Raw genomic sequence first — 27998 nt, 5'->3', positions numbered from 1 at the left:
CAGAATTGGGTGATAATAATCTGTGGGTCACTTAAATCCATTATTTGTATACAAATATTGATTATTGCAGTTTTAAATTGAGTTTTTGCAGAGAAATAATCTGTCCTTGAGTCCTGCTGTCATGGGACCAGAAGTGACAAAAGACAAAAGTGTGTCAAGCATTATGTGATATCTGGTACATTGTGAATTAATACCTCTGTTGTTAGTTTGTTCTGTTAGAAAAAAAAACTTAAAAACTTAAAAACTTAAAATTGACTGTATTCTTGTGTCTGTGTAGACAAACAGCTGTGCATACAATAAAAAGAGTTGGACAACTTTGGATCGCTCACAACTTCAGCTTGTGTGGTGAAAGTGTTAAAGTGTCAACGTGTGGGAAAGTGTGATTTCCAAAGTCTCAAGTGTTACTTATTTGTGTCTCACTAGTTCACAGGCTGCTGCACTTGCTCAACAAGCTCGAAGGCAGGGGTCACTAATAGGCGGACCCGGAGGCCGTTGTATCCGGACCCAGGACCTAAAACCGATTTTATTTTGACGGAGCGCTTCTATTTTAACCGGCGCATCTTTTTCAGCCTTCTCGGCACTTGTTCATCGGTGCAAGAAACACGCCGACCAATGCGGTGTAAATCACATCACGTGACGCAGCTCAGCCAATCAAAAGAATGGGTATTTTGACAAGTTTCTTGACTCGAGTGAGATGTTCATACACCCTGACACAGAATAGAGCTGAAACAAGTGGTTTAATAACCTCAGATAAAGTCCATGCTCACTCATTTATCTTGTTAGAAGATGAGAAAAATATTATATTGATGTTTGATTGACATCACTTCACACCTGAATGAAGTGAATTGAAAGCTGTAGGGCAATTCAGTGAAATTCATTTTTCTCAAATGAAATACTTTATTTTAAGATGCACATTTTTTCAAAAGCTTTCTGTTATGTCAGTTATTCTTTAATCCAGCCCTTATTTTACTTGAAATGAGAACATTTATTCATGTATTTCTATGTGTTATTCATAATCCATCCAGTTAAATTTGAAAACACAATAATAATTGTTAAAATATAATGGATGTGTACTTTCTTTCTTTGATTTGACAGTTGTTGTACTCGATAGAGACGTTGTTTAGGCTTCTTAGATATATATATATGGCACTAAATAGCGCAAGTTAGATATTAATGTAATGTTCCGGACCTTTGCCCGAGGAGATTTTCTCAATCTGGACCTTTTTGAATTTTAATTGAATACCCCTGCTCTCAGGTAACCGGATGTTGCCATTACTCTAATGAACCACTAGGTGGTGCTAGAGTCAAGTATGTGAGACCTGGGCCTGGGATTTGTCATTACACAGACATAGAACAGGAAAATGGGCAAACTCTGAAATAGCAAAGTGTCTGTGATTGTCTCAACTTCTATAGCTTTGCTGTGCATCAAGAGACAATTTAAACATGCAAACAGTTGTTTAACGGAGCTGCTAAAGCCTCTGAAGTTTGAACCAGACTCTCTGATGGTGGACTGCAGGGTGCAGACTGTGGTCAGAAGGTGTGTAGCAGATCAAAAGGGTAACATCAGCAAGGCTTACTGAACTGTGAGATGGTGAGGTGATAAAGTGTCCTGAGGTAAAGATACGTCATAAAAGGACACAACACTTCACAGTTTTTTGTTTTTTTTTAGGTTTTGCTTTGAGCAGAGAGCATGTGAGCAAATTATTTCGTATAAACCCGAATTAGTGAAACTTGCAAGCGTCTGAATGATCTCGCTTTTACAACCGTATCTGCAACGAAACAGATACAGTATCGTGACAAAACAAGCTCCACCTATTCCTTTGTACTGTAGAAACTGTTTAAATTTAGCTGATAGATTGATGAACCTTATCTTTTGTGTGTGGCACAAAACTGCACAATACAAAAATAGAATCAATACTCTGACCACTTCTAGGACTCATCATCCATGTTTGCATAACAATTTTGCTTAAGATGTTCAAGAATGAATTGTCGATCTCAAATAGAGATATGTTTTGGCTGATATTACCATTTTTGTATTATCTATTTGGGGTTGTTTGGAATGAACTGTTGTGAGCCCTACTTGCATCAGGATGGGCTCTAGTATATTCATAATGCCGTGTATCAGCATACAGGATCATAATAACAAAGATAATGCTATCAGTGGAGTTCAAGACCTTTTCCCAGTGTTAAGAAATGATCATTGCATCCGATTTTGATGGATTTTGACAGCATTATTCCATCGTGGCTGTCTGATCGAGAAGGCATCAAGGTTTCATGTGCTTCTCAGTTCAGAATTAGAAGTATACAATTCAGCATTGAGAGATTGGGACTGAGCGAAAACTGAGACAAAGGAATCGTTGTGTATCTCTGTGCATTACAGCAAAATGTTTTACTTGTCTTCTCCCCACTTTGGTCTTTCTTTCTGCGAAAAATGCTTTTGGGTCTTTACACACTGGGAATAACTCAGTCACAATCCAGATGTTTTCTCTGTCAACTAAATAACATCATAATATGCATAATTGCATGACGCATTATTTTGCAGGGGCCAACTTGAGTGAATGATGAGCTTATTATTGATAACTAATTCATGCCCAAGAGAGGAGAGAGAACCATGAGAGAAATTTAGGAATCATTCTGAGAGAAGTAGGATGAGATATGTGAAATATTAGGCATATGTTTGTATGATTGCAGTAACTCTTTGTTGCAGAAAGAAGAGAAGAAGGCAGACAAAAAAACATCATAATACACTTATGGTTGTTGTGATAAAGAAGAAATTTTAATTTTGCATGTACAGTATATACAATGTTGAGTTATTGGACATTCAATAAAGCCGAGTTTCAGTGCAGAACAACCTTCAAGAGATATACTATATCTACTATGATGCAACACCTCTCCATAAACGCATGTAACTGGACTCTGTACAGCAAGTGCTGTTCAGAACTGTGCTGAGAAAGACAAAAAAACGCACGAGAGTGATCACATTTAAAGTCAACACGCAAACTAGAAATGTGTCATTTTCTAACATTGTCTGACAGGTGCCATCATGTGTTCACAGAGCATTCCTTCCTTCTCGTTCACTTCTATAGAACAACAACGCTGCAAAATCTTTGACAAAAACAACTTAAAATAGAGAAAATAAAATTAAAGATAAGCCTTAAAAGATACATCGAACACAATCGAATAGATTGGACACAATGCAACACGTTACATTTTGTGTCCACAGAAACTGATTTTAATCACAGATCTTAATCTGTTTCTGATTCAAAATCTTTGGAATGTGAGGCTGACAAGTCTTTGAATGTGTCAAACTCCTCTGAAAATACTCTCACAGATCCTTTTGTTGCATCTGATGTGCTGTTTCTCACCTGGAACACAAACCTTTTTCATTTCTGTCTCAGGACTGTATTTTAGGAGATTTGAGGCTTCAAATAAAGTAAATGTTCTTCTTTCATTGTATATATTGTTTATTCTGATCTAATGTTTTCATCATCTTCTGACATCAAAGAATTTTGTCCACAATTATCAAACATTTTGGAGTCTATTGGAATGAAATTTGCATTAAAAGCTCAACTTCTTCTTGGAACACAATGTAAAAGCATGAGAAACTAAAGTATTTGCAAGAGGAATGCCATCGCATGTGCTGTAGCCTTGAAAAAATAATCATTGTAGTAAGTGCTTGTTTCTTTTTCTTTGGCTTCAACAGCCAGACGGCAGTTCCCCTTTAAAAAAAAATAAACAGCTCGTAGCAGAATAAAACGAAGGGGAAAAGAAACACACACATTGGCTCTATAAATTAAATCAAATCCAGTGAAATCTCATGTCTCTCTGTTAACAACAAACAGTCTGTGTCTGTGCTGAGAGGGAGTAAAGAAGGTTCCCGACCCTCTGACCTGCTACAAAGTGGAGTTCTCATTGACAAAACCATCGTCATTCTTACGTCCAACTCCAAATGAGGTGAACGCCCTCACTGGTTTCTTGTAGTCATTTTGCAGGTTCAGTTCCCTCCTCCTCTGACCCCCAGATGACTGATCTTACCTTCTCCCTCTCTCTCTCTCTCGCTCTCTCTCTCTCTCGCTCTCCTCATTTGTCTGTTTGTCTCAGATGATTTCCAGAACGTCACAGGGCACGAAGCCTCTCTTCTTTCCACTCGCCACTCTGAGGAAGCCGCTGCGTTCGCCCTCACTGCTCACACAGATCTGAGGAAAAAAATGTAACTTACTTTAATGTGAAAACTACAAAGAATAGAACGTAAAGTTGACAAGTACAGTTAAACATAGTACAAAACATTAGATAGAATATTACAATATACGTGAGTAATTGATTGAAGGACACAATGGGCCTCATGCAAGAACCACTCGTATGCACGGATTCATTCTAAGTTGCCGATGCGAGTGATTGCTTCCTGCATTCAACAATTGTCATAGTACATATACATACCGGGGCATTCGTTTTTCTCTAGGAATACACGATGTGGCCAAACGTATATGGACAGCCTGTTCACCTATTGTCATGTTTTAAAGTTCTTCTACTACATACTACTTGCAACATGGTCTTGTGCAGATATAACTGTCAGAGAAGTATTTTAAAGATAATACATGAAGTCCTCCATGAACACAAACACAAAGACAAACTCTCTCATCTGTTTTTATGTGCATTAGTCTCCCAGTTTTTTCTTTTTTTTCTTTTTACCGGCATATCATGACATTTAAAGTCCAGTAAACGTGATATAGTTGCAATCATGCCTGTTGATATTATTGCTATGATTTTGTGGTCATTATTAGGTTTGGGATGTTCTGAGGAAAAAAATCTGTTCTTTTTCGTCACTAATTAAGTGATCAAACTTTCCTTTCTTTCCAAACTCAGTCATTGACCCTCGTGATGGACCAGAACATATTGTATTTCCATGCTCGTCTTGTTTTTGGTGGTTTCATCTCCACTGGGATGCTTTAAGTCTCCAATGAGTTCCAACATGCCCTGGAAAGCATTGTGGAAAAAGGATCTAAGTACAGCCAATATACCAGAAAATGCTCATCGAATGGTAATTCCTTGGAAGGATTCTCTGTCAGCCAACTCCAGCCGAGCTTTCCAGTAAATAAGCACATGCGAGGGTAGAGTCGCTGGAGGTAACGTGGGAGCTGCAGGAGGGTAATAAGATGGCTAAAGAGCTGCTGGCTAATGTGAATCGGACGTGCTCTAATGGCTGGGGTGCTATCATGAATTAGACACAGGTGTAATGTGGACGTTTTAATGTTCAGGGTCACTGCATCTCCAACCCATGATGACGAGGACGCTCATGTGGTGAAGCTTGCTAATGTTTGGTCTAACTAAGTCCTTGTTATTAGCCCTTGTGATTGTCAGGTATTTTCAGGTTTATCTGGCAGGTTTTTGAAAGGCGCTTATTCACAAACAGGTTGCAGAGTTTCTTGCAAAAATCCCTTCAAAGCCAATATTGGTAGCATCAAAAAATACATGCAGACATCCAGGCAGTTAATCAGCAAGTGCTTGTTTTTTCCTATTTGTGAAAAACCTTTACAAGAATTTAAAAGCAAGAAAGCATCATTTAATTTATATTTAAAAAGTATTCTACACATGTTGTCTTTATTTTGAATGTGAACAACTCCACAACAAGTCGTTGCAGATGCAGACATTGACATTTTAAGGGAAATGATCCTGTTCAGCCTGACTTTATGTGAAGACTTTTCACTTAAAATATCACTCATCTGCCTATAACCATCCTCATCCTCATCATCTTCATAAGGTTTGTACAGTACCTGTCCCTCCTTCAGGGTGATCTGGCCTTGTTCCTTACAGCCAATGAACGTCCTGCTACACCTGAACACTTGGTCCTCAACCCGCAGCTGATGAGCAAAGGCTGCTGGGAAGAAACCGACCCTGTCCTCAATTACCCCCTGAAAAATAAATCAACAAACATGAAAACAGCTGACACATGTTCGAGTTGCACAATACATAAGAGGATTACAAACCCTGGGTAGGTTACAGTACATGTATGAAGTTTTATTTTGTATCATACTAACTTATATATAGCTGATTCATAGACATGAAGAAGATATACTGTATTTGTCTTTACTTTCAGTACTTATGCATTGTACTGTATGCATGTGTTAAATCAGGTAAAGTATCACTGTTCAAAGACCAAACAGGCCAGATGTCTGTGTTTATCTACAGCCTGTAGAGCACCCACAGAGTTAAAATGCATGATGAGGTTCTTCATGGTCTGGTGGCAGCCGGCTGCCTCTGTGCAGTCACGATTTGGCCCTTTTGTCTCCCTAATTTATCTGTCATGCAGTTGTGTCCCGAGGCAGCCTGTTGCCTCGCCCCTATAATTTACAGCTCGACTTCCTGTAATTTATCAATCCTTCTTTTTCATGTGGGGTCATATGTTGGTTTCGTACCTACCTTCCACCAGTCATCATTGGAGTCATCAGCCAACAAGATTCTGTCTCCAGCTCTGCATTATAGAGCAAAACAAAGGACAAAATACTCAAATACTCATGTTTATGGCAACAGTAAGCAAAGGGGGTACAGGGCTTAACAAACACCTAAAGGTTAATGCGCATGTTGACAATGACAAGAGCTTTACCTGTCCACTTGATCTCTTTAAGATGCCCTCTTATACGCGTATGCCGTATAGTTAAGCATTAGAGAAGGCGTTTGTGTTTTTTTCTGATTGAATACCTTAATCCTGTTTGATGCGAGTAATTCTTCTTTGTCCAGGAAACTAATGACTCATTTTACCCCATTGCCGCATGTACTATAATCACTAGCATCTGTCATAGTTTGGCTAATTTGACCAATAAAAATCAAAAGGGCCACACAGTTGAGCCAAATGTTGTTTTACGCAATTCCCCTTTTTTCTTCGTCTTGTGGTTCAGTTACAGCCCTGACTGTCCTTTGCTTGGTATAATCCCCGTGACTCAGAACAACATGTTTCATTGTAGGTGAGAAAGAGCACAGCACCTGACATTGTAAAAACTTCTAAGATGAAAACAAAGTAGACACATGCTGTTTTAAAGAATAACAGGAAATGTACCGTATGAGCGTCTCCTAGAAGTACTGTGCTTTCAAATCAAGTTAATTATGAAAAGGAGAGCCGTGAAAGTGAGAAAAAATGATTGGTAAAATGATTGTCTATAAAATAACAAAAAGGAAGAGTGGGTTTCCAAATTCTGTATTCTAAAAGTGCAGAACTTATCATCATTACAATTACCACATAGCCGAAAGTAATCAGGTAATCAGAGCATGTGGCTGCGACTAAAACTAATCACAAACCGGATTTTCTCGCTTAAAATGCAAACTGAACTTTTTGATTAAAGATTCCATTTCTCGCGTAATTTGTGCTTTGTGTCTAAGCGTTTCATGTGTTGATTACTGTCTGCTGCGAAACCCAGAATAGCAAAACATTGATTTAAGCTTTCATAAGAGAAATACATTTGAAACAAAACTTGGTGAGCTCAGCAGGTATCAGTGGACAGGGAGTCCAAGAGGAGAAGTCAATGAATGATAACTTATGGCGACGATGGAAGACATATCCCTGTATGTGTGTGTGTGTGTGTGTGTGTGTGTGTGTGTGTGTGTGTGTGTGTGTGTGTGTGTGTGTGTGTGTGTGTGTGTGTGTGTGTAAGGTGTTTTCTTATTTAACGAGTGAAACCACATACAAACAAACTCTGTATATCTTTGAACTTACTGAATTTATTGTGTAAGTGTTAATGTCTCCAACTCGGTATTACAACGTACAAAGCTTTGAACCAAAGTAAAATATCTTTGTTTTTTTTACCAGCATTCAAAAAATAATACATCCCCACTTAGCCACTGGTACACTGTGTATGCCTCATGGGAGCAATAAATAGACTTTCCAAAGACTCTCAAGATAAATCCAAGAATACATGAGATTGACTGATATTAACAGACCATTATGACACACACACACACACACACACAGGTACTATTAATGAGGCCACTCCAGAGAAATGAATCTTTGAGGACCATTACCTACAAAGAGGAGGCTAATTAGTTCATGTTCTAAATCTATTCTTTTAATTCTTGACTTAATACACTGATTACATAAGATAAAACACAGACACGGTAATTAAAAGAAAACTGAATTTCTTGGCTTTAAAAAGCAGATGAATATTGACCATAAGTAGACAGCTCTTCACCAGCATGTCATCTTATTTACCAGCATGAATCAAACACTGTGTGTATTTGTGTACTTTGTGTGTTTGTGATTGTGTGCCTCGCTCTTGCATTGTACGGCTGTATGCGAGCATAATGTACAGTAGGATTGCGTTTCACCATTTTTTTTGGTTTTGTTTGTTTTTGCAAACTCACATGTGTGCTGCAGAGCATACAAGGCAAGTTCAGAGCAACTGCAAACTGCAGGTGCAACCTATATGAAGTTTAGTATTGTTAAGGTGACGAAAGGAGTCCATTTATTAATCTTATAAACAAGTGACATGAGATTCTGTTTCTCTGTCATTGATGCTGCATGTGTGCCGTGTGTAAACTAACCTCATGTCCAGGTCATGGCTGTCTTGGGGAGTGAAGCTGAACAAGGCCACATAGGTGTTGAGTTTAAGGACATCCTTCTGTAGTTGGCGCTGCTCCAACTAGACAAGACACAAACGCGGAACGACATGAACACACAAATTTGGTTTGGGAAAAGGAAAACATTGCTGACAATTTAAACAAAGCTCAGAGTCACACATACAAAAAAAACAACATCTTCTCTCTTGTCAATTTTCGTCTTTTGGCATTCACATAGGCAGGAGAAGCCCTTGTTTACAGAACACACTGCTGGACCGGGGAGCAGCTTAAGTTGTTCTGCAATCTGTTCCTCTTAATCCACCGTCAACACGAGTGGGAGAACCAGGATCAGGTTTTCAACGCTCAGGAAGTTAAAACAGGACAGGGCTGTGGGTGGAGTGGAAGTCGTCAGAGAGGTGTTAGCACAATTAGCAGGGAGAAGAGCCGCCGTTCTGGGGCTCTTCACACCTGCTCACAAAGCTGGTGGGCGTCTTCTTATTTCATCACTAATACCTTGAGTCTGAATCCTGCCTGCTGTGTCCCAGAAATCCTTTCAAATGATAACTTGCACAATGCCTGGACGTTTTGGCCAAAAGATATGAGAATGACTTTTTAAGACACACTAATGTCTGTCTTTGTGGCACCGAGCAGTTCATGAAGAGAAGTGGTTCTGGTCTTTTGGGGCTCTCCGAGCATCCTCCATGTGGACAGGCAATGTGCCTGATGGATGAAAGCAGTCGCGAGCGGCAATCCATTGCCGCTAACAGAGAGCTGCTCACTGCCTTGAGAGGCTCTTGATGCTGCGGGAGCCTAAAACACTGAGCGAGAGGTCGGGCAGGTTGAGATAACTTTGTAACTGAGCTATCGGAAAAGAAGGCAGTAGTTAAAGTGAGAGACAGTGTGGTGAAGGAAAAACAAAACAAAAAAGGAAATGGAAGAGCAGTGTTCATTCCTTTAAATCTCCAGTAACCCGTGAACACAACTTTGACATATTATACCTTTAAAAACCTTTTTTATGATGAATGTGTCATCCAATTACTAACTAGTCACTACACATAGTCATTTGATCCACTGTTTTGTAAAAATAAGGATTAGTGAAGCTTCAAGAGCTCATTTCTTTTTGCTGTTGGAAGTTACACATTTTACATTCCCTGCAATAACAACAGAAGTTCCGTTGGATAAGCAGAAGCTGGCTCAAATGAGCAGACAAACAAAACAAAAACAAAAAAACACCACCAACAACTAAATCAAAACTTCCCAAACAGAGAATGCAACCAAAAGGAAATCACAGCATGAGCCAGACTATTTTACTGTCAATTGATCTCAGGTTGTTTAACACAAAACCTGAAAAGCGTGAACAGATGGGGATCCTGTGTGTGACTGCATGTGTTCCATTTGTGCGTGTGAGCCTCTCATCTCAAATTGGAGCCGCTTCCGAGCGTTTTTCTCTGCTCATTACCCTGCAGAGCCTCCATCTGTCTGTCCGCCAGCCTGAGCTAATGGGCCTGTCGGCTGACAGACAAACAGCCTGTTGCCAGCTGCGCTCGGTCCAGCCTGATAACACAGCACAATGCACTTCAGGTCTCTTCCCCCGAAATGGACGGCTGGACTGCTAGATTGTATTGCAGAAGATAGGTGTGTGCATGTGTGTGTGTGGTTTTTTTTTGCCTTGTATGGTTATTTGTTCATTTTCGTGTTTGTCCCAAGTATCTGTGGTCCTTTTCCATTGTTGACAATGGAGATAAACATGTTCAACTATAAAAGTAAACACAATAGATGGCTGCACATAGAAAATGGGTACAAATAGCATTCATACGATAAACCCCATCATTATCTATCATTAACGAAAAGAGCCGTTTTGAAATCTGCCCATGAAATATTCATCGTTACTCTGCAGATATTCACAGAGGTTTATCCCCTTTTTTCCTCTCACTAGCATGAAGCATCACTGTAGAGAATCAAAACAGAAGCACAGAGCTGCAGATCCAAACCAGAAGGTCAAGGCTTCTCTCTACTAGCGCAGGCCAGTGGTCCTGTCACAGCGGGTATGATTTGTTGCAGCAGGAAGAGAAGTTTTCCCTCAGAGTCCTGGGAAATTCAGCAGTGACGATGGAGGCGAAGGGCAAAGTGCAGCATGCTTAATGGACACAGAACGGGCTGGCTGGGTATCAGTTCTCAGAGAGGTCAGTGGACAAAGTCTGCTCTCAGAGGGTTTCAGAGTGCATCAATAATACACGTTACTGTAAGACTCTGAGCTGCAGAATAACAAGCAGTGTGAAAAGTTGACGCTCAGAGCGGCTGACAGTACAGTCGAAGCTTGCCATTCCTCTAAAATAATACTCGGTACATTCAGTTTTCTTTTTCTTTTTCTTCCAGTTTATTTTTTGCTTAAAAATATTGACCTCAAAATTTGCTAATATTTGCATTTGACATAAATGAAAGGCCCACATGTTGTTTGGAGGGTCAGAATTCATTGTGTGTGTTTTTTCTACAACTGTTGGAATATTTTGCTCATAAAAATCACACTTCAATCTTATTTCCTTTCAATTCAATTCAGTCTGAATGGCTGAAATGACTAAACTACAGGTGTATGTTAGGAGAACAGTACTGCTCAAGCATCTATAATGTACTCACTCGCACACACTTGACAGATTTAGATATTTATTATGTAATACAATTAGATAGATTAATTACTTACCAGCAAATCGTCAGGTTTTCTTTCTGGCTGGAGGTAATAATCTGTCCCATTCTCAATAACTGTGAAAACTGAAAGACAAAAAAAAACAAAGACTAATTCCTAAAAGATATCAGCAACCATTTCAATAAACAAGATAATGTGTCTAAAGCCCTGTTTGCTGCCTCTAAAATGATATGCTGGACACAGAAAAACATTCAGATTCTTTGCTACTTTAAGAACCTTGCCAGAAAAGTGGCAAAAATTATAATCTTTTTGCATGATTAATTACTTCAAAATCAAAAAGGCAAATGTCATAGCAATTAACCGGTGAGATAGCTCGTCTGCAGCTGGAAACACGAGCTTGGTGGCACCAAATCAGAGTCATCAATTCTGTTATACTGCTGCAGCATATTATATTATATATATTCATGCAGTATACTATAATATATTATACAATAATGTATTATTGTTACATTACACTGTTACATTGCACCTTATACTGTATCTTATAATTCATACTGTACTATATCATATATACCATGTTAATATCATACACTATAGTACAGCTCTATTTGCTACATTAATACAGACAACACAAAGTATCATTACATAATCACAGTACATATTATTCTGGTCTACTCTGCTAACGTACTGGACTTGTCTCATTCTCCTATAGTTTTGTATAGTTTCTACTGATATCAGTTGTGTATTTTTACATTTTATTTTACTTTTGTGCTGCTGTTACACCAAGAGTTCCCTTCTGGGGCTCAATAATGGCTTATTTTATCTTTATTTTATCCCATTTATTTGAATCCAAGCACTTTTAAGAAACAAGAGCAGTGTCGTGGCCGACACATGGCCCAGGCTAAGAACATATTAATTCATGTTGTTGTTGGGCTCGGTGCTATTCTCTGAAGGACATTGTTCAGCAGCATTGTATTCACGCTCCAAATAGCATTTTCAAAAGCAAGGGAGTTCCTTGGTGCACTCCACCATTGTCCTTGTAGTTCTGCCTTCACCGCTCAGTGAATGCTCCAGATTGTAAAGGGTCAGTGCCTTGCCCTTCACTGCAGAGACCATTGTTAAGATGAAACAACTCAGCCGCCACTAAATCAAGAGCTACACACAATGCAGATTAAAATAAAGAGAGGTCCACATGTTTATTTGGCCTTTTTCTAAAGGATGTTCTATAACAGGGTCAGCGTGAGCAAGCAAATACAGGAAATAGTGGAAAACGAATCTTTGATGGGTCAGAGGAGGACAATTCGATGTTGCAACTTTCTCAGACTCTCTTGTGGCAACAGCAATGGCAGTGTGTGTTTTTCCCCCGTGTCACTACATGGCCGTAATCCAGATGCACACATTGTACCGCAGAAGATACTCACCATCATCGCTGTGCTTTCTCGACAGCTCCTGCCTACTGCTGTGAGCCACCACTTCCTCTGGAACCTTATCCAAGTCACTGGTCTGCAGAGATCATTCACAGATGATTTGAGTGCAGATGGAGGAGATAAAACAGATTAGATAGACAGAGAGATATAAAGACAGATAGACAGAGATTCAGTAATTCAGTTTAAAATAGCTAAAAATGCATTCACTTTCACAGTCTAAACAGCTGTTTTGCAGAAAACTGCAGTGTAGCAAACATGCTGTTCTTAAGTCTGCATTTGGAAAGTATTATCATAACCCCTGTTGAGATCACGTTGTCTCTGTGAGCCTCCACACACACGTCCATTCACTAACAGCTGTACAGGACGGGATGGCCCAAACCCAACAGCTTTCACTTGTCATCATACAGAGACGTATCCGGACTGCAAACACAGTTTAGATGACATTAAAAGTGATAAGCTATGAAAAACAGATTTCCGTGTGTATTACACAGGGACAGAAAGGAGGCTGGAGAGTGTAGCTGTACAGTACAATCGGTCCAGTTCATCTTCAGAGTTGTAACATGAGTGTTTGCCCCGACGTCTCCCTTCATTACTGCCCGTACCAGACTGCCTTTATTGGTAGTGTTTACAGCCCTGCAGTGGCAGTATCTATTTAGACCATCAGCTACAGTATGCCTGTTGCAGTTGGATAAAACATAACAAGTATAATGTATTACCTGGATTGTGATAAGCTGTATGTGCATTATAGCTTGATGAAAATATTGAGATAAGGTAAATAAAACAGAGAGTTTTCGTGACCGGTATTTTGTGTTGTCAGTGTAAAAACAAACACCAACCAAACATGATAAATGATCCTTTTCTTACCGAGTTCCTGTGTGGAGACTCAGAGCCACTGGCTCTCTTGGCCTTTTGTGCCAGCGACGTCCCAAACCTCAAGGCCTCATACACTGGGTCCACCTTGTTGCGACAGGCTTTAGAAAAGAGCGAAGACATGATGGCAAACAAATGTTAAGCTTTTAAGTTCGCCATGTGGTGCTTTACAATACTATAAAAAACAGGAACATCTTGTAAAACAGCTCAAGCGGATAAGTGGTTCTAGAAGAGTGTAGTTTGCTTAACAGCATGTCATCCCACACAAAGTTGGAATTATTATGGAGATTTAAGCTGCTCACCGATGGGCATGACTTCTTTGATGCAGCCGTACTGTTCCTGGATCAGTAATGGAGAGCTGTAGTAACGTCGAAAGCCTTTTGGCTGAAAGACAGAGAGGGGAAAAAAGAGAGCGAAGTGACGGAGAAATCAATATGCAGCCCCACAGCACCCTGCCACTGAAAGACTCACATAACTCTTTTTAGCCGGACGTTTCTGAGCACAACTGACAGAGATAAAGTTCTGCCACACTGGATGTCGGACATCACTGTTGTTAATGTTAAACAGACATCCAATTGTTATTCGAATGAAAAAATATTAAGGACAACAGTTTTAAATCGTGCATGGCCATCATAAATATGAACTGATTCGTTGCATACAGAGTTGATCGTGGACAACAGGAGCAGAAAATGTGTTGGATGTCAGGTGCTCTGATCTGTACCTGATCTGAAAAAAATGCTAAGTCACAGTCTTAATTTATCTTCATTCATCATGTCCTCCCTCCATCTCAGAAGGCCCTAAAACATTTATCATTTATATATCCATTACCAACCTGAATCCTATCCAATCAATACTTCCCCAGCTGTTTTGAATCCTTCTTAAGTAAAGAAGAAAGACAGGAGATTGAAAGACGCCTCAATCATTGGGTGATTAATCATTTATATATCTTCAGCTTTTTGGCATTTTCTTTTTTTCTGGAGATTGTCCTCGATAATTATTTCTCCATTTCAAATCTTTACTGGATGTGAGGATCAGCGTTGGAGACTTACATCTCATAGGACTGCCTTTTATCTCTTTGTTTACATTTCATGTATTCAAGTGGTCGTGATTCATTCTTCATTTGACACTTTTGATGAGGAGAAGCCTAAAATATGCAACCCTGAGATCTTCAGGCCCATCTCGAGAACTGAGACGTCAGCTTTTTTGGGGGCAAACTCATCAAGGAATCTGGTGAATTTGGCTACAAACAAAAGACACCACTCACTGGTGCTGTCAGTGACTTCATTGAGTACACCGATGTTGTGACGGCAATGATTGTAGGTTTTGGGGAAATCTGGGGAAGAGTCATGGTGGCCATTCTAATGTGTCTTTAACCCACAATATGCTTTTTTTCTGTTCATTAAAAAGTCACTGGGAGAAGAGAACTCCACTTAAATGATTCATTCATGCACAGCTGTTTCAGGCAGCGCAGAATAATGTACCAACCACACGAAGTTCTACAAAACATTGTTGTCAGTTATCAGGTACTGCTGTTTGATCTCACATACATTGAGAGATTCATCCAAACGCTTTTAGATATTGGGAGAGAACATGCATATGGTGAATGTTTTCACTGCTCTTGTCTCTGTCAAACACTGAATCAAACTTGTGTTGTGTCTGGGCACCAAGGAAACACAAAGGAATCTGGATGAAGCTGTGGCTGCAAACTGGAAAATGGAAAAACTGTTACTGGAGTTGTAAAGACTGAATCTAAACCATAACTGTGTGTCAGGAGAAGCTAAAGCAACTTATTTGACTGAATGGTCCATAACCATAAAAACAGGAAAACCTTGTGTGTTTGATTCTAAGTTTCAAAATTTCACTGAAAACCAAACTATTCCTGCAGTCTTTGAAAATCATAAAACATGAGCATCATGAGCTGATTGTTGCCAAAGCTAAAGGTGAAGTAATGTTTTGTAATCAAATAACTGAACCACAAAGGCCTGACTGTTAATACCACCATTTATACACCATATGTGTTTTGAATTCATTGTCATTGTTTCAGTAAGCACAGAAACCTCGTGAACAAATGGTGAAACACTGGTTTCATGGTTTATAAAGATGCAGCGCATGAGCTTACTTGATTTCTATGCTAAAGAGTTCTCAAGCCAAGAGAAACAAGCATGGCTGCTGAAGTCTCCAAGTTTAGAGTAAGTTGAATTTAGAGCTGTACTCCACTGGGGGAACTCCCTTTTTTTATCTATTGACCTCTCAACCTCATTTTCCACTCCTAAGAGCCGATCATATCTGCAAGCCTCATCCCTCAGGCATCGAGTGGAGAGAGGGCACAGGGCCTGCCTGTACAGTTAGTATTACTTCCATATCATTTCCATAATGGCATCTACGCCCTTTATTCTTGCTGATTATCACAAACTCAGCTTTTTTCAAATTCCCTCAACTAATTCCAGACACATTTTCTCAATAGAGGTGTAGCCAAATACTGTGGGGAACAAGGTAAGAAAAGGTAGGAAATCACACATCATATGCCCTGACAGTGTTACAATCTCTTTCTCCTCAGTGTGGGATGTGTGCGAATGACAATAGAGTCCCAGTGCAGTCCTGACTGCCAGTTTGCTGGACTGCCATCAAAGTAAGAAAAAACGTTCTTGGAGCTGGCCTTGGCTGGTGTAACTGAATCCTCCCCCAGTGAAAACGCTCAGCCCTTCCCAACAGACCAAGTCCAAAACCAAATGGTCTCATTACACTGCAGGTTCACATAAGATGTGAGACGATGATGATTGTGAATCACATAATAGCCCACAATTTCCATTATCATCACCCATAAATGAGGAGAGGCCCCAAGAAAGTCTGTTGCTGGGAGGGAAGATGATATTCAATGATGATAGCAAGGCTTGATCTCTCTGTTGATGATTTTTAAGTGAGGAGGTTATGTTACAGATTATGGTCATGAGGTAATAGCACTGAAAAGACTCATTGACTCTACCAAATAACAATTAAATAAATTCCCCCTACTCAATGAGGCAGTTTTTCTCTAGTTCTTTATGTCAACACGTAAGCGCATTTAAAATCAGCAGCTGATCACCGATCAACACCGCCAACTTTCCCATTTTTGTGATACTGAAAGGTTTTCACAATCGCTTTGCCTCAGCTGGTGATTTAAAAGCTGAAATGGAATAATTAATGATGTGATAATTGTTCCAAATATTATTTGACACCCCGTTCTTTCACAAACAACCCAATGCTCGACTCGCACATTAAAAAGCAGACATCAAGGCTGGGACTGTGAAATGCCAAACACATCATAACACTCCGACATGTGACAGCTTCAATGGAGGCGATGAAGTTGCTTCAGGGTGATTGTATTGATTCTGATTCAATGGTTTATGCTGACAGCAGCCCGGCAGAACTTAACAGAGGGGAGGAGGAGGTCAGCATTTTTGTAAATAGTGAGTTGCATTGCTATTATCTAACACTTAGACGGACGGACTGATGATATAACGATTATGAGGATGATGACGAGGATGGACGGTGACAGATATACCAGCACACTCGCACATAAAGTGTGATTTCTGAAAAAGCACATTCTAGTGGGAAACGGTCAGAAAGCCAATTTCAATATGTCTGTTTTGGTTTTTATCACACTGACATAGTAAGTACCGTACTTTCCGGACTATACGTCGCACCGGTATATAGGCCCCACCCTCTAATTTTGAGAAGAAAACAGAATATTTACTCATATAAGCCACATCGGACTACAGCCCAAATGCTACCCGCGATTAGCATTAGCGATTAGCATTAGAGAATATAATATATCTTTGTATCCACCTTTGTACCGTATATCTTTTCATGCTTCATACAGACATACCTACCGGTTCATGATGTGGTGTGTTCGAGGACCCAAATACAGACTCAGGACAGCAGAGTTATATTGCAAACCAAGATGATTTATTTCTCTCACTCAAAAACACGCACACAAAAACACGCAGGATCGCCATTGATCGCTATCGCCTCCTGTGCACTAAAACCACTAAAAGTTGCGGTTGTTTTTGTGGCGGAGGAAAGCTGCAGAAAAATCCGTAAATAAATCGCACCGGACTATAAGACGACGCCTCAAAGCGTGGGGTAAAAAGTAGCGGCTTATAGTCCGAAAAGTACGGTATATGCTTCCAAACTGTTGACAGCAAAGAGAAAAATGTCTGAATTATGTCTTTGTGTCTGTGTTATTTGGTGGCATGCATCTTACCAGTTTGCCCATGCAGCGCTGCTGTCCCACTCCATTCTCACATTTGTGATGTAGGCTCATCTTGCAGGCTTTGCAGCGGAGGCCATGCTTTGCCGTGTTTCCCGCCAGGAACACCACATGCTTGGCTGTTGTGCCTGATACACACAGAAAAAAGAGGCAAAAAGGTTCACATATGTCCTGCAGGAACTGGATTCAAATGGTATCCCTACGCGAACAGCAAACTACATGGCGAAAAAACTGTCTTTACGCGCTTATTCGTAGCCTCGGCTTTATGCACTGGGGGAAACCTGCAAAGAGACATGGGACACAATTTTGCGAACGTGACACATGATATGCATTTCTGCAAAACCATTTAAAACAAACTGTAATTGAGCAGGTGATATCAACACCATGAGAACCCACTTCAAACTGCTGCCTGTGTGAGGCTCACCCTCCCTTATTAATACACACGCAATCACAGTTGCTGGAATAAATGAAGGTTAATCAGATTTATCTGTGAGCCAAAGTTACGCAACACTGCAACAGCAAACATTCAGCATGCTTGCACGCATTAATGCACAGAGGTGTGTGAAGGAGCAAAAAATGAATATGGACAGAGAGATAGATGAGGAGACTAGATTGTGGTGATGTGAGATTGTAAAGAGAAAGGTGTTGGCAGAGAATAAAAGCTCACATGGCAACCACAACACATTGCATCAATGCAATCTTTAATGGGGATCACTGGGCTGGGGCTCTGTCATTGTGAGTGTTTGTGAGACAGAACGAAATACAACAAAAGGGTGAGAGATGAATGGGCAGGTTCAGCATGCAGTAAGTGTGTAACACTGCCATGATTGGGTAGTAAATGGGGAGAGTAATTTTCCCTGGAGGAAAATCCAGCTTTCATCTTACATTTAATTACATTTGAGCAATTGTTCAATGCTTGGAGGGAGCGATGTGGCCAGAACATAAAACACCAAGTATTGATCAATGTTCTGCATTGAAATAACAATATGTTTGGCTGACTGGCTGACTGTTACTGGACTGTGGAAGAGTGCGGTATAAGACCAAAAATATAAAAATGTGGAATTATTTAATTTTAACGTTTCAAATGATACATCCTCACAAAAGATAAAATGAAAGAAGGGTTCCTAAGAAGACTTATCTCTAAACCATTATCATGTTACACATAACAGGACAAACAAAAAAAACACCACTTGCAGCCAGCAGTGGAGTATCAGTCATTCCACATTAACAAGAGACGACAGTGCTAACAAGTCCCAGTGCTGTTGAAGTCTGGCAGATATGCACCTCCAGCTCTTTATTGATCAGTCCATGAGCATGAGCCCTGGCCTGGCCTCCGCTCTGCATGCATGCATTTGAAAATTCTGACGTGCAAAGGATTCATCGATCTTCATCGGTATGCGCTAAGAGCGCAGAGAGGATAATCAGAGAGCAATCGTCACTGACAGTTATCAACGTTGTTCGCAATTGTACAGTTTTGTACAGTTTGTTTGTGCATCGTGAATGGGCATTGTGGCAAGCACATATACTGTCAGCATTTCAATCTCGACTGCAGCATATTGAGTTTAGTGAGCAGAGATAACACTGTAACTACGAAACCAAGCAGAACACCTGATCCCCGAGCAAGACAGCAAACACAAGATCCTGTGTACTGAAGGTACAAAGCCCCTTGTGTAGTTTACTTAGCCAACAGGGGGGACAAATCTCTGCTTGCCCTTCACGTGCTGCAATGTGAACTGGTGTCACGGCTATCTGGAGCTGGGCAGCAGTGACAAGAACTCAGTAATGGGTGGAAAACTGGGTATGTATTCCCCATTTTAAGCTCTTGTGTTGCTTGGCTGAGCCTGACTGCCCACAGAGCTGGCGGACTTAGAGAACCTAAGACGGAAACCGAGAGAAATGTGATCCTGGCCTGAACATCTCATCGGTCAGCCCCCATATCGACACAAAAAGCAACAACAGCAGGAGCAGAGGCAAGGAGCACGACCTGTACCAATTTTTAGGTCACTAAAAACTGATGATGTTCAATGAAGACTTGTGAGTTTCATTCGAAGTCATCTTTAAGACACCGTGACTCAAGTTCTCGTCTGTGTGAGATTGGCTCGTTTGAGCTTACTCACTCCAACATGGAGGAATAATGAGATAACTCCATGTTAACTCATAACAGCTTACGAAGGGAACAAACCGCTGTGTTTCCGCAGGCTGATACAAGAAACTGACATTGTCGACTTTCTTCAGCAATGGTTGGGCAATGACGTTAGTGCACGTGTGTGTGTGTGTAGGTGCTTTGTCCTCCAGGCTTGGAGAGGAGGCCAGGACATTACAGCTGTGAAGAAAGTGAGTGGCTCTCGATGGCATTTGCTCTTTCTTGGCTACTCTGCTTTTAAAGTCCATTCTTCATTTATACAACAGTAAAGGACAAGACTCCTGCCAGAGTTCCCATACCTCTTGCCTCAATTTGTTTTCCCCACACAGTCTTTATTCCTTAATTTCCCAATCTTTCTCCCTACAGTATCTCACGCTGCACACTCTCTTTACAGCAGCCACACATTGATCCATTAAGTCACTGTTCTTACTTCACGCCTCCTGATTTTTCGTGCAAACAACCTTCATCATAGCAAAAACTCCTCCACCTCCTGCTCCTCCAAAGCTCCTCCAAAACACTGACCTGAGCAGCAGTCTTTGGTTCATTTACATACTTCAATTAGTTTCTCCCACGGCCATTGGATTTTCTTTTTTTCCACCACTAAATATCCCATTTACCCATCTAGAGAATTAGGGAACTAAGGCCTAGAATGCTGAATACAAAGGTGGAGTATAGCTGTTTGTGATGTGTCCATCTGGGATCAGGGATTGTCAGGGGTACGGATGTAACGTAGGCTACAAGTCTACAATCATGCTAGCATCTCTGTGAGACTATGGTGAGAACTACATGCTAACATTTTCACAATGGCGAGACGAAGCTGGTGTTTTGCAGTTACAATGTTTACCGTGAACCATGCCGCCAGCACGTCACTTTCTTTTATCTTTTTATGAACGGGCTCTTTTCAGCTGACATTTTCCACGCTGGCGCCCATGCAGTTTGACATTCTTTACTATGGCGTGACAGACATTTTCAAGACATGGCAGACAATGTCGGCCGTCAGTTGAAACACTAAAATGAATCAATGGGGGTATCAGTGGAAGTGCAAGGCCGTCACAACACACGGCTGTTGTATCTTGTGTGACAGAAAGAGAGAAAACACTACCGACACCCGCTAGTATACACCTCTTTCACAGTACGTGTGTGTTTGTCTGGCATGTTTGTGCAGTGTGTGTTTTAATGCAGCGAGACGTCGTAAAGCCTCAGTTTAGCATCACAGTCATATCTGTCTGCTACCCCACCTTGACCTCTCACCCCCCAGATTTAGTTCTCTCTCGGGTCCACCAAGCCTGTCATGTGTATCTCAGGGATTTCATAGCACAGATTAGTGCATGTTAATCAAGGGAGATTACTTTCTCATTGGTGGTGAATATCAACTTGTCTGATTAATTAATCCAGGAATTTAGATGCCTTGATTTGAGGCATTTAAGGGATCGTGTAAGTAAATCTCTGCCTAATCCCTAAATGTTGATGCAGGATATCTGTGATAACTGACTGACAGTGATACTACCGTCATTTGTAATACTTTGTAATATAAGCTTACATTTCTGTATTCTCCATCTGCATATATCCCTCACACAGTATGTACTTATACTGTACAAAGTACAAGTAAAGGTATAATTTCTTACCTAAAAGACTGCCCTAATAATTATATGTTACCCTCTGTCAGCCACAGGTAACTCTCCCATTCACTCATGTAGACATTTATTTAATAAGCCATTTTTGCTGCAAAGACCTGGAATCAATATCTCATCATCAGCCTGTACTCTATCAGAGCATTTTTATGTTCCAGTGAAACAAATTCACTGTGGGCCTCACAATAAGGACACTTGCTTTTATGGACAAAAGCTGAACACTGCACATAGCACTTAGCCCGTGTGATGAAGGGAAACACAATAGCAGCGAGAGTAACCTTGGAATAAATAGAGGAACATGTGGTGAGACAGGCACACTGAACACACCTTCTATAGGTTGCAATAGTACTCTTATTAACTTCTTCTTAAAGGCTCTCTCCACCCACGCAGGTGTTTGCAATTACTCCGGCTGATGAGACGGATACTCGGGTTGAAGTTGGGCGCAGCTGTGCTTAACTTTATGCCCTAATAACAATGATGACAATGTTTCCTAAAAGGAGTCTCCTCTTATTTGTATCTTGTGACAAAGCGGAGTCAAACTGATGAAGTGTTGACCTTGATCTTAGTTAGAAAATGAATAAATGATTCAAACATCTTGACTGTTTTTACTATCCTGTTGAACTGAGCATAGTGTATGAGCTACTCTCCTATAAACAAGAGGTTTCAAAACAAAGATGAACGCCATAAGGTGGGTGTTTAATGTTTCTAGGCTGCCTTTTGCAATATAAACACATTTATATATTACATATTGGTATTAATCTACATATTAGGGTGCGTTATGAATTGAAAAACTTTTTGACTCAAATAGTGACATTGATTATGAGATTGCCCCTCGAGGTAAAACGAGTGTATATTTCATTTAATCCAATTAAAGAACACCATATCAGATTATATATATATTATATGATTTATCTTTTCAACTTGTGTTCATTGGGTAAAGTTAAACAAACAAGCATTCCAGATATCACACACAACATTTTTCTTTTAAATTATACTGAATAGAAATCCAAAGATATGATATTATTTTCATTTATTTTCAGCGGCGTATTTCTATATTTTATTCGGTTTTATCGACAAGATGAACAAATGAAAATCTGTATTTAAAACAGTTATTTTGTACTTGAGAGAACCAACAATGTGGTTTTGTGCACACTGAAATGTGTAAACGTGTATTTAGTTTGCTGTGCACTAACATTCATTCAATTACAAGTATCTTCCACTTAACACAATCTTGTCCACCTTTGTCAATGTTATAAAACACTTGTAAACATTTACTGCACTATTTTAACTCCATAAACATGCAGCTAATGTCTGGGCATTATGATTTAATGATCACAGTATGCTTGTATTATCAGTTCGAGCCACTCTGCCACAACTATGTATCTCTCACTCGCTCTCCTGTGTGCTGCCCTTTGACTCTGAGACACAGAGTCTTTGACAGCACCATCGAAGCCCATTACACACACACACACACACACACACACACACACACACACACACACACACAGAAAAACCGCCTCTACTCCCTGTCTCTCTGCTGTGTTCTCATTAAAGCAGGACAAATGAAGAAGAGGGCAGCATCTTTTTTCATGAGTGGACCGGAGGGCTCAGGACCTATCACAGAGCCACGGAGGCCTGACATCATACTTTCATTATTAACAGACCACCAGAGGCCCATTCAAGGCTTCGGCCAGTGGATGCGTGTCACTGGCCACACCAACAGTGTAAAGAAACAATGGTCATACATATGTAGAAATATGTTTTATGGTGGGATGAACTTTAGTTTTACTTGAGTAGTATTAAAGCCAGTATGGATTTTTGATGACCAATACCAAAACTGATAGCAAATAGATTTGTTAAGTCTTCCATCCTAATGGGAAATGAAAAGAAATGTTTGACTCAATGTCCCAACTAAGAACTGTAAAGGCTCTGTTGAATTTGCTTTTGTAAGGTTTAAAGAGGGAGATCTAAAGCTCAGAATAAGGTACACGGGACAAAGCGAAATTATTTCAGTTATGCAAAGAAAATCAAAGACTGTTGGCAAACTGATACAGCGCTGGTGTTACTGCAGTATACTGTATATACACATGCTACCAAATGTGAAATCAGGGGATTGTTGAGCAGATGGTACGGGCAGCCCTTGTCATTATCGTGCTGCAGAGGCCCTGAGATATAAAGACTAAGTGGTCCCTCGGTACTGATGGTTAACAAGGAGGGGAGCAGCAAGGGAAACCGGAACATCTGGCGAGGGCAGAACAGGGAGAGGCGCTGGCACTGTTGTTGGCTATCTGACACCCCAGCGGACAGATGGAGGGACCTGGCTCGGTGTGCGAAAAAAAAAGGACGACTGAGAGACACTTTGGTCAGGTCAGCAGGTCAGGTTGGATGCTCAGTGTCAGGTGCCTAAATGTCGGAGAGTTTTCTGATACATATGGCTTGTGTGTTCATTCTGAATAAAAAACTTTAGGATATGAAAACAAAGGTAGGCGCTTTAGGAGACGAAAACCACTTACATCCTGCTGTGTCCATACCTAATGTGCATATTATTGCATATTCATTACTTGATTATTTAGTTTACTAATACCTTCCATCAGGTTATCTGATGAAGGTCTCATTATGAAAAGGTTATTCTCAATGCTGTGATTGCAAAGTTCCTTCGATAATGTGCAGGATTCTTTTTTTTTTACCTTGCTTTCTCCTCTGATCTGCGCTTTGTTTGGTACATTCTGATCAGACTCATGAAGGAGGGCGGCATTGTAACCATACCTACGATCATGTGGTTGCAGACGTCGCAGAACGTGGGCTTCTTGAAGATGTGCTCCATGAAGCAGTGTCCCGCCGAGTCTACCTGCAGCGGGTTGCGTAACTGGGAGCGTGATGTGGGTGGAGGTGCAGAGGGGATGGCTGGAGGGACCGGAGGAATGGGGAGGTTGGTGGTGTGCGGCGGGGCCATCCCGATGTTGCAGAGATGGCCCGTGCTGCTGCTCACATCTGAGAGGAGCTCCGTCTTGTTGTCGTTGCTTGTTCGGAAGAAGTTGTCGGCGCTCTTGCTGCGGATGCTCTTGGTCTTGAAGGATAAGGAGCGCTTGAGTCTCTGCAGCTGAAAAAAGAGATTTAAAAAAAAAAAGTTGAAGTAAAATGGAGCAAGGGAGAGAAACAGACAGAAAATGAAATGGAGAGAGAATGACAGAGGACATAGAATAATTCAGTGGCGGAAATCAATTCATGTGATGACCTAAATAAATTACAAACGTAGTCTCTAAAACCTTCTGGCAAACATCTCAGTGTCCGATGGCTGATAAAATACCATTGAGAGGGGCAACTTGTCACTGCGCAATGAAAAACCCTTGAGATTCCCTGGAAGGTAATGTGATTTCCTGGTTAGAGCGATGCACCGCATCAACACTATTTCTCACACGCTGTGCTGCCATTTCTGGCTGCAGCCTCTATCAATCTACTAAGGCTCCTCTTTTACAGTAATGCTATTCATAACACTCCACACTGACAGCCCCTCATTTAACCTCTCAGTGTGTACTTCCTCCTCCGTGAAACCAACTTAATCCTGGGCTCAAACACGCAATAAAGAATCTCTAAGCTACTGTATTGAGTGATTTTATGCTTCTGGTTTCTGGCTGGTGTGTGGCTGCAGGTCTCTGATTGAAGAATGATATTATGTTTCATGCGACTGATGGGTAAGGAAGGACTCCTAAGGATCTATTATATCTTAGCACACAGTCCGTCCCCTCCCTCTACGTTTGTTCCAAAGTATTAGTTATGTACACACTGACACAGTTTATACATGATAACATTATAACAGATTTTGAGTTGAGATACGAACATGAAATCCCAGACTTAAACTATACACTACAAATAGGGGAAAAAACAAACGTACATTGTTAGCTGATGATGTTGTTGGCTAAAACGCCTGAACAATTACAGCTTATCCTTGAAGCTCAATCAATTGTACGGGTCACTCTGGAAAAAATCAATTTGGACCCTTTCTCTCCCGTTACCACCCACACACAGGAATGCACAACAGACAGCACACATATATTCTACTGCAATCTCTTGTTCTTCACTTGCATGGCTTTTACACACCCTGAAAAGTAGAGTTGTTGGTAGCACATAACAGTAATGTTAACACAGTTAGGTCTTGATAAGTAAATTACATACATAAGCAATTTTTGTCTGGACATTCTGCACGTGTTGCACTTATTTTAAACGTCTGTAATGGTAAATTATACGATACATCTTTCCTGTAAGGTGGTTTTATATATCTAAACTTTAAAAAACAACTATATTAAATAGACAAAGTGAGGCAATGTGTGCATGCATTGAGGAGCTCATGCTGTGTTTGATGGCACCAAATCTGTGGGCGCTGAGTTCTATCCGAAGCAGAGAGGGTTAACGGGGGCTAGACGAGGTAATGCAGAAAAAATAAGAAATAAAAGCCAGTTATGGCATAAGATGATATATCAAATCATTGTTAATAAATAAAGTTAATGATGCAGTCTCTAAACAAAGAGTGCCCTCTAGAAACATGAGTGACGGTGGATGAAACCTTATATGGCATGGATGTCACCAAAGTGATCTACCTTAAAGAGCAGTAACAGTTGTAACGCAAAACAACTTTTTTTTAAATCTTTATGTACATGCAGGTATGCTGTTACGTTGCAATGGACTAAAATCAGCAGTGCGCTACAGTTTACACAAGAGTGGAGGCTCACCTTGCGCTTGTGATGTTCAGGCCTCACAGTATTCTTAAAGGAGGAATACAAACAGAAACAAAGCTTCACTTGATGGTAGAACATGTGTTCAGCCTACTGTGGAACTCATTCTACTTGTACTGTCTGTAAGGATGATTAAACAATTCTATAATCATGTTTTTGTTGGGATGTGTTCTAATAAAGTGAGATATTGGAAAGGAGTGTGGTTGTTTGGCAGAGGGTTTCTGTGGAATGTCAGCCAGGACTCTCTTGAAATACATATAGTGACCAGATGTGCCAAAGCAAGAGCTCACATGCACAAGCTTTAATAAAAGACCCAATACAAAGAGGAGGGCATCACTATATGATCGTGACGAAAGCTTGAACTTTTTCTCTGAATTTTACAAACCGTCATTTTGAAAATAATGAAGGTAAAGTATGTGTCTCATCTGTCCTTCATATGCGCTTCGGGACAGGAGAGGAGAGCTGATGTGGCCATGGTGACGAGTCCAACGTTCCACTGCAAGTTGTAGTAGTCTGGGTATGTGACCGACATAGATGGCAAAACGCCTGAGGCAGGAACTGTGGATCTCTATCGCACAGCCTCCTTTCCACTCAGCCACAAGTTGAAATTACAATACCATATTGCACTTATTTATTAATATACACGTAACAGTAACACCATATTACTTCTTTTTACCACTACATCACACTGTGAACATGTGTTTACGGTGGGTTCATTCAATAGCTTTAAAACGCCGTTCCACCGTCATTGGTCTCGCAACAATTCATTTAAATACCATAAATCCCTATTAGTTATAGGTTGTGGCCTCTTCCCTAGAAAAAAAACACACAAAATATGTACACTAATGTCATAAAAAGAGTAGGTGTGAACTCGATTGTGAGTGTAACCTGGTTTATCTAACCCTAGCCCTTTTTGTACATTGTCACGATGTTATTCTCATGGTATTCTTACACGCTGACGATGTTATTCTCATGGTATTCTTACACGCTGAGGTCTGTTATACTAATAATGAGTCTGCAATGACCCTTCATGGCACTTTAAAGGGTTTTTTTCTGTCCTATTTCTACAGCTGGTATGGTATTTTCCCTAAAGATATTCAGTTTAGGCTCATGACGCTGTTTTAAAGGGGTGATCAGTCTGAGTCATTGCTAGAAAAAAAGAAATAGTTCACATGCCTGTTTTTCTTTTTGGGAGCTGGTCCCTGTTGAGTCGATTTCAGTGTTCAGAGTTTGTTTGCCCAGCTCTATTAATAAGAGTTGTTGGACTGATCAACAGTACCAATCCCACAGTCTATCCGTCTATCTGAGGCGTTTTGATGAATAATAAATAACAACAGGATAGTCCTACCTTGGTTTCCTGCTGGCTGGCGTGCGCCGACGGGGATTTGGGTTTCTCATTCTGGTCCCGTTCGTCCTCTTTGCCCCCACTTTCGTCCTGAATCATGTTGGCCGGTGGGATCATCCTCTCTTTTTGCGATCTTTTTTTGCGATCTCTGTAGAGTTTGTTTTCCCCCAAAGCTCTTTACATATTTTCCATTCCTCTATAGTCACCGTGACCTGCGGATATGAGGAGGGGAAGTAATTCAGCCCCACTGCTGCTGTCGCGAAGGGAGAGATCCGAGTTCCATCCGCCGTAATGAGAAGATGAGGCGAAATAAGTGCTCACCAAATGAAAAGTTGAAAGCCAGTCCAGTTCAACTTGAAAGTGCCCTGTCCTTCTAAATGAGGCTTTCGCGTTAACCGTGTCGTCGTGCGTAATGCTG

General features: G+C 40.6%; 1 protein-coding gene across 1 annotated transcript; it reads right to left on the bottom strand.

Moving 5' to 3' along the window:
- Positions 1-2819: 2819 nt before the first annotated feature.
- stac (SH3 and cysteine rich domain) lies at positions 2820-27703 on the bottom strand. Its single transcript, XM_079286702.1, has 12 exons — positions 27584-27703; positions 26233-26265; positions 24272-24605; positions 17726-17859; positions 13785-13866; positions 13477-13583; positions 12607-12688; positions 11243-11310; positions 8530-8627; positions 6418-6469; positions 5772-5909; positions 2820-4196 (listed from the first exon to the last, which is right to left on the bottom strand). The coding sequence occupies exons 1-12, from the start codon at positions 27695-27697 to the stop codon at positions 4098-4100; spliced, it is 1341 nt and encodes a 446-aa protein (XP_079142828.1). The 5' UTR covers positions 27698-27703; the 3' UTR covers positions 2820-4097.
- Positions 27704-27998: the final 295 nt, after the last annotated feature.

This window comes from Melanostigma gelatinosum (assembly GCF_949748355.1).
Source record: "Melanostigma gelatinosum genome assembly, chromosome: 16".
Classification (NCBI taxonomy): Eukaryota; Metazoa; Chordata; class Actinopteri; order Perciformes; family Zoarcidae; genus Melanostigma; species Melanostigma gelatinosum.
The sequence above is the reverse complement of the archived record's forward strand: the minus strand, read 5'-3'. Positions and strand labels throughout refer to the sequence as shown.

What these genes read in the sequence shown, in the direction of transcription:
- stac (XM_079286702.1), bottom strand. Translation starts at nt 27,697, where the DNA reads ATGATCCCACCGGCCAACATGATTCAGGACGAAAGTGGGGGCAAAGAG. An exon ending in CAAAGAAGTCATGCCCATCG is followed by an intron (nt 13,584 to 13,784) that starts GTGAGCAGCTTA and finishes TCTTTTCTAAAG; the next exon opens with CCTGTCGCAACAAGGTGGAC. An exon ending in GAGAAAGCACAGCGATGATG is followed by an intron (nt 11,311 to 12,606) that starts GTGAGTATCTTC and finishes TTTGTCTTTCAG; the next exon opens with TTTTCACAGTTATTGAGAAT.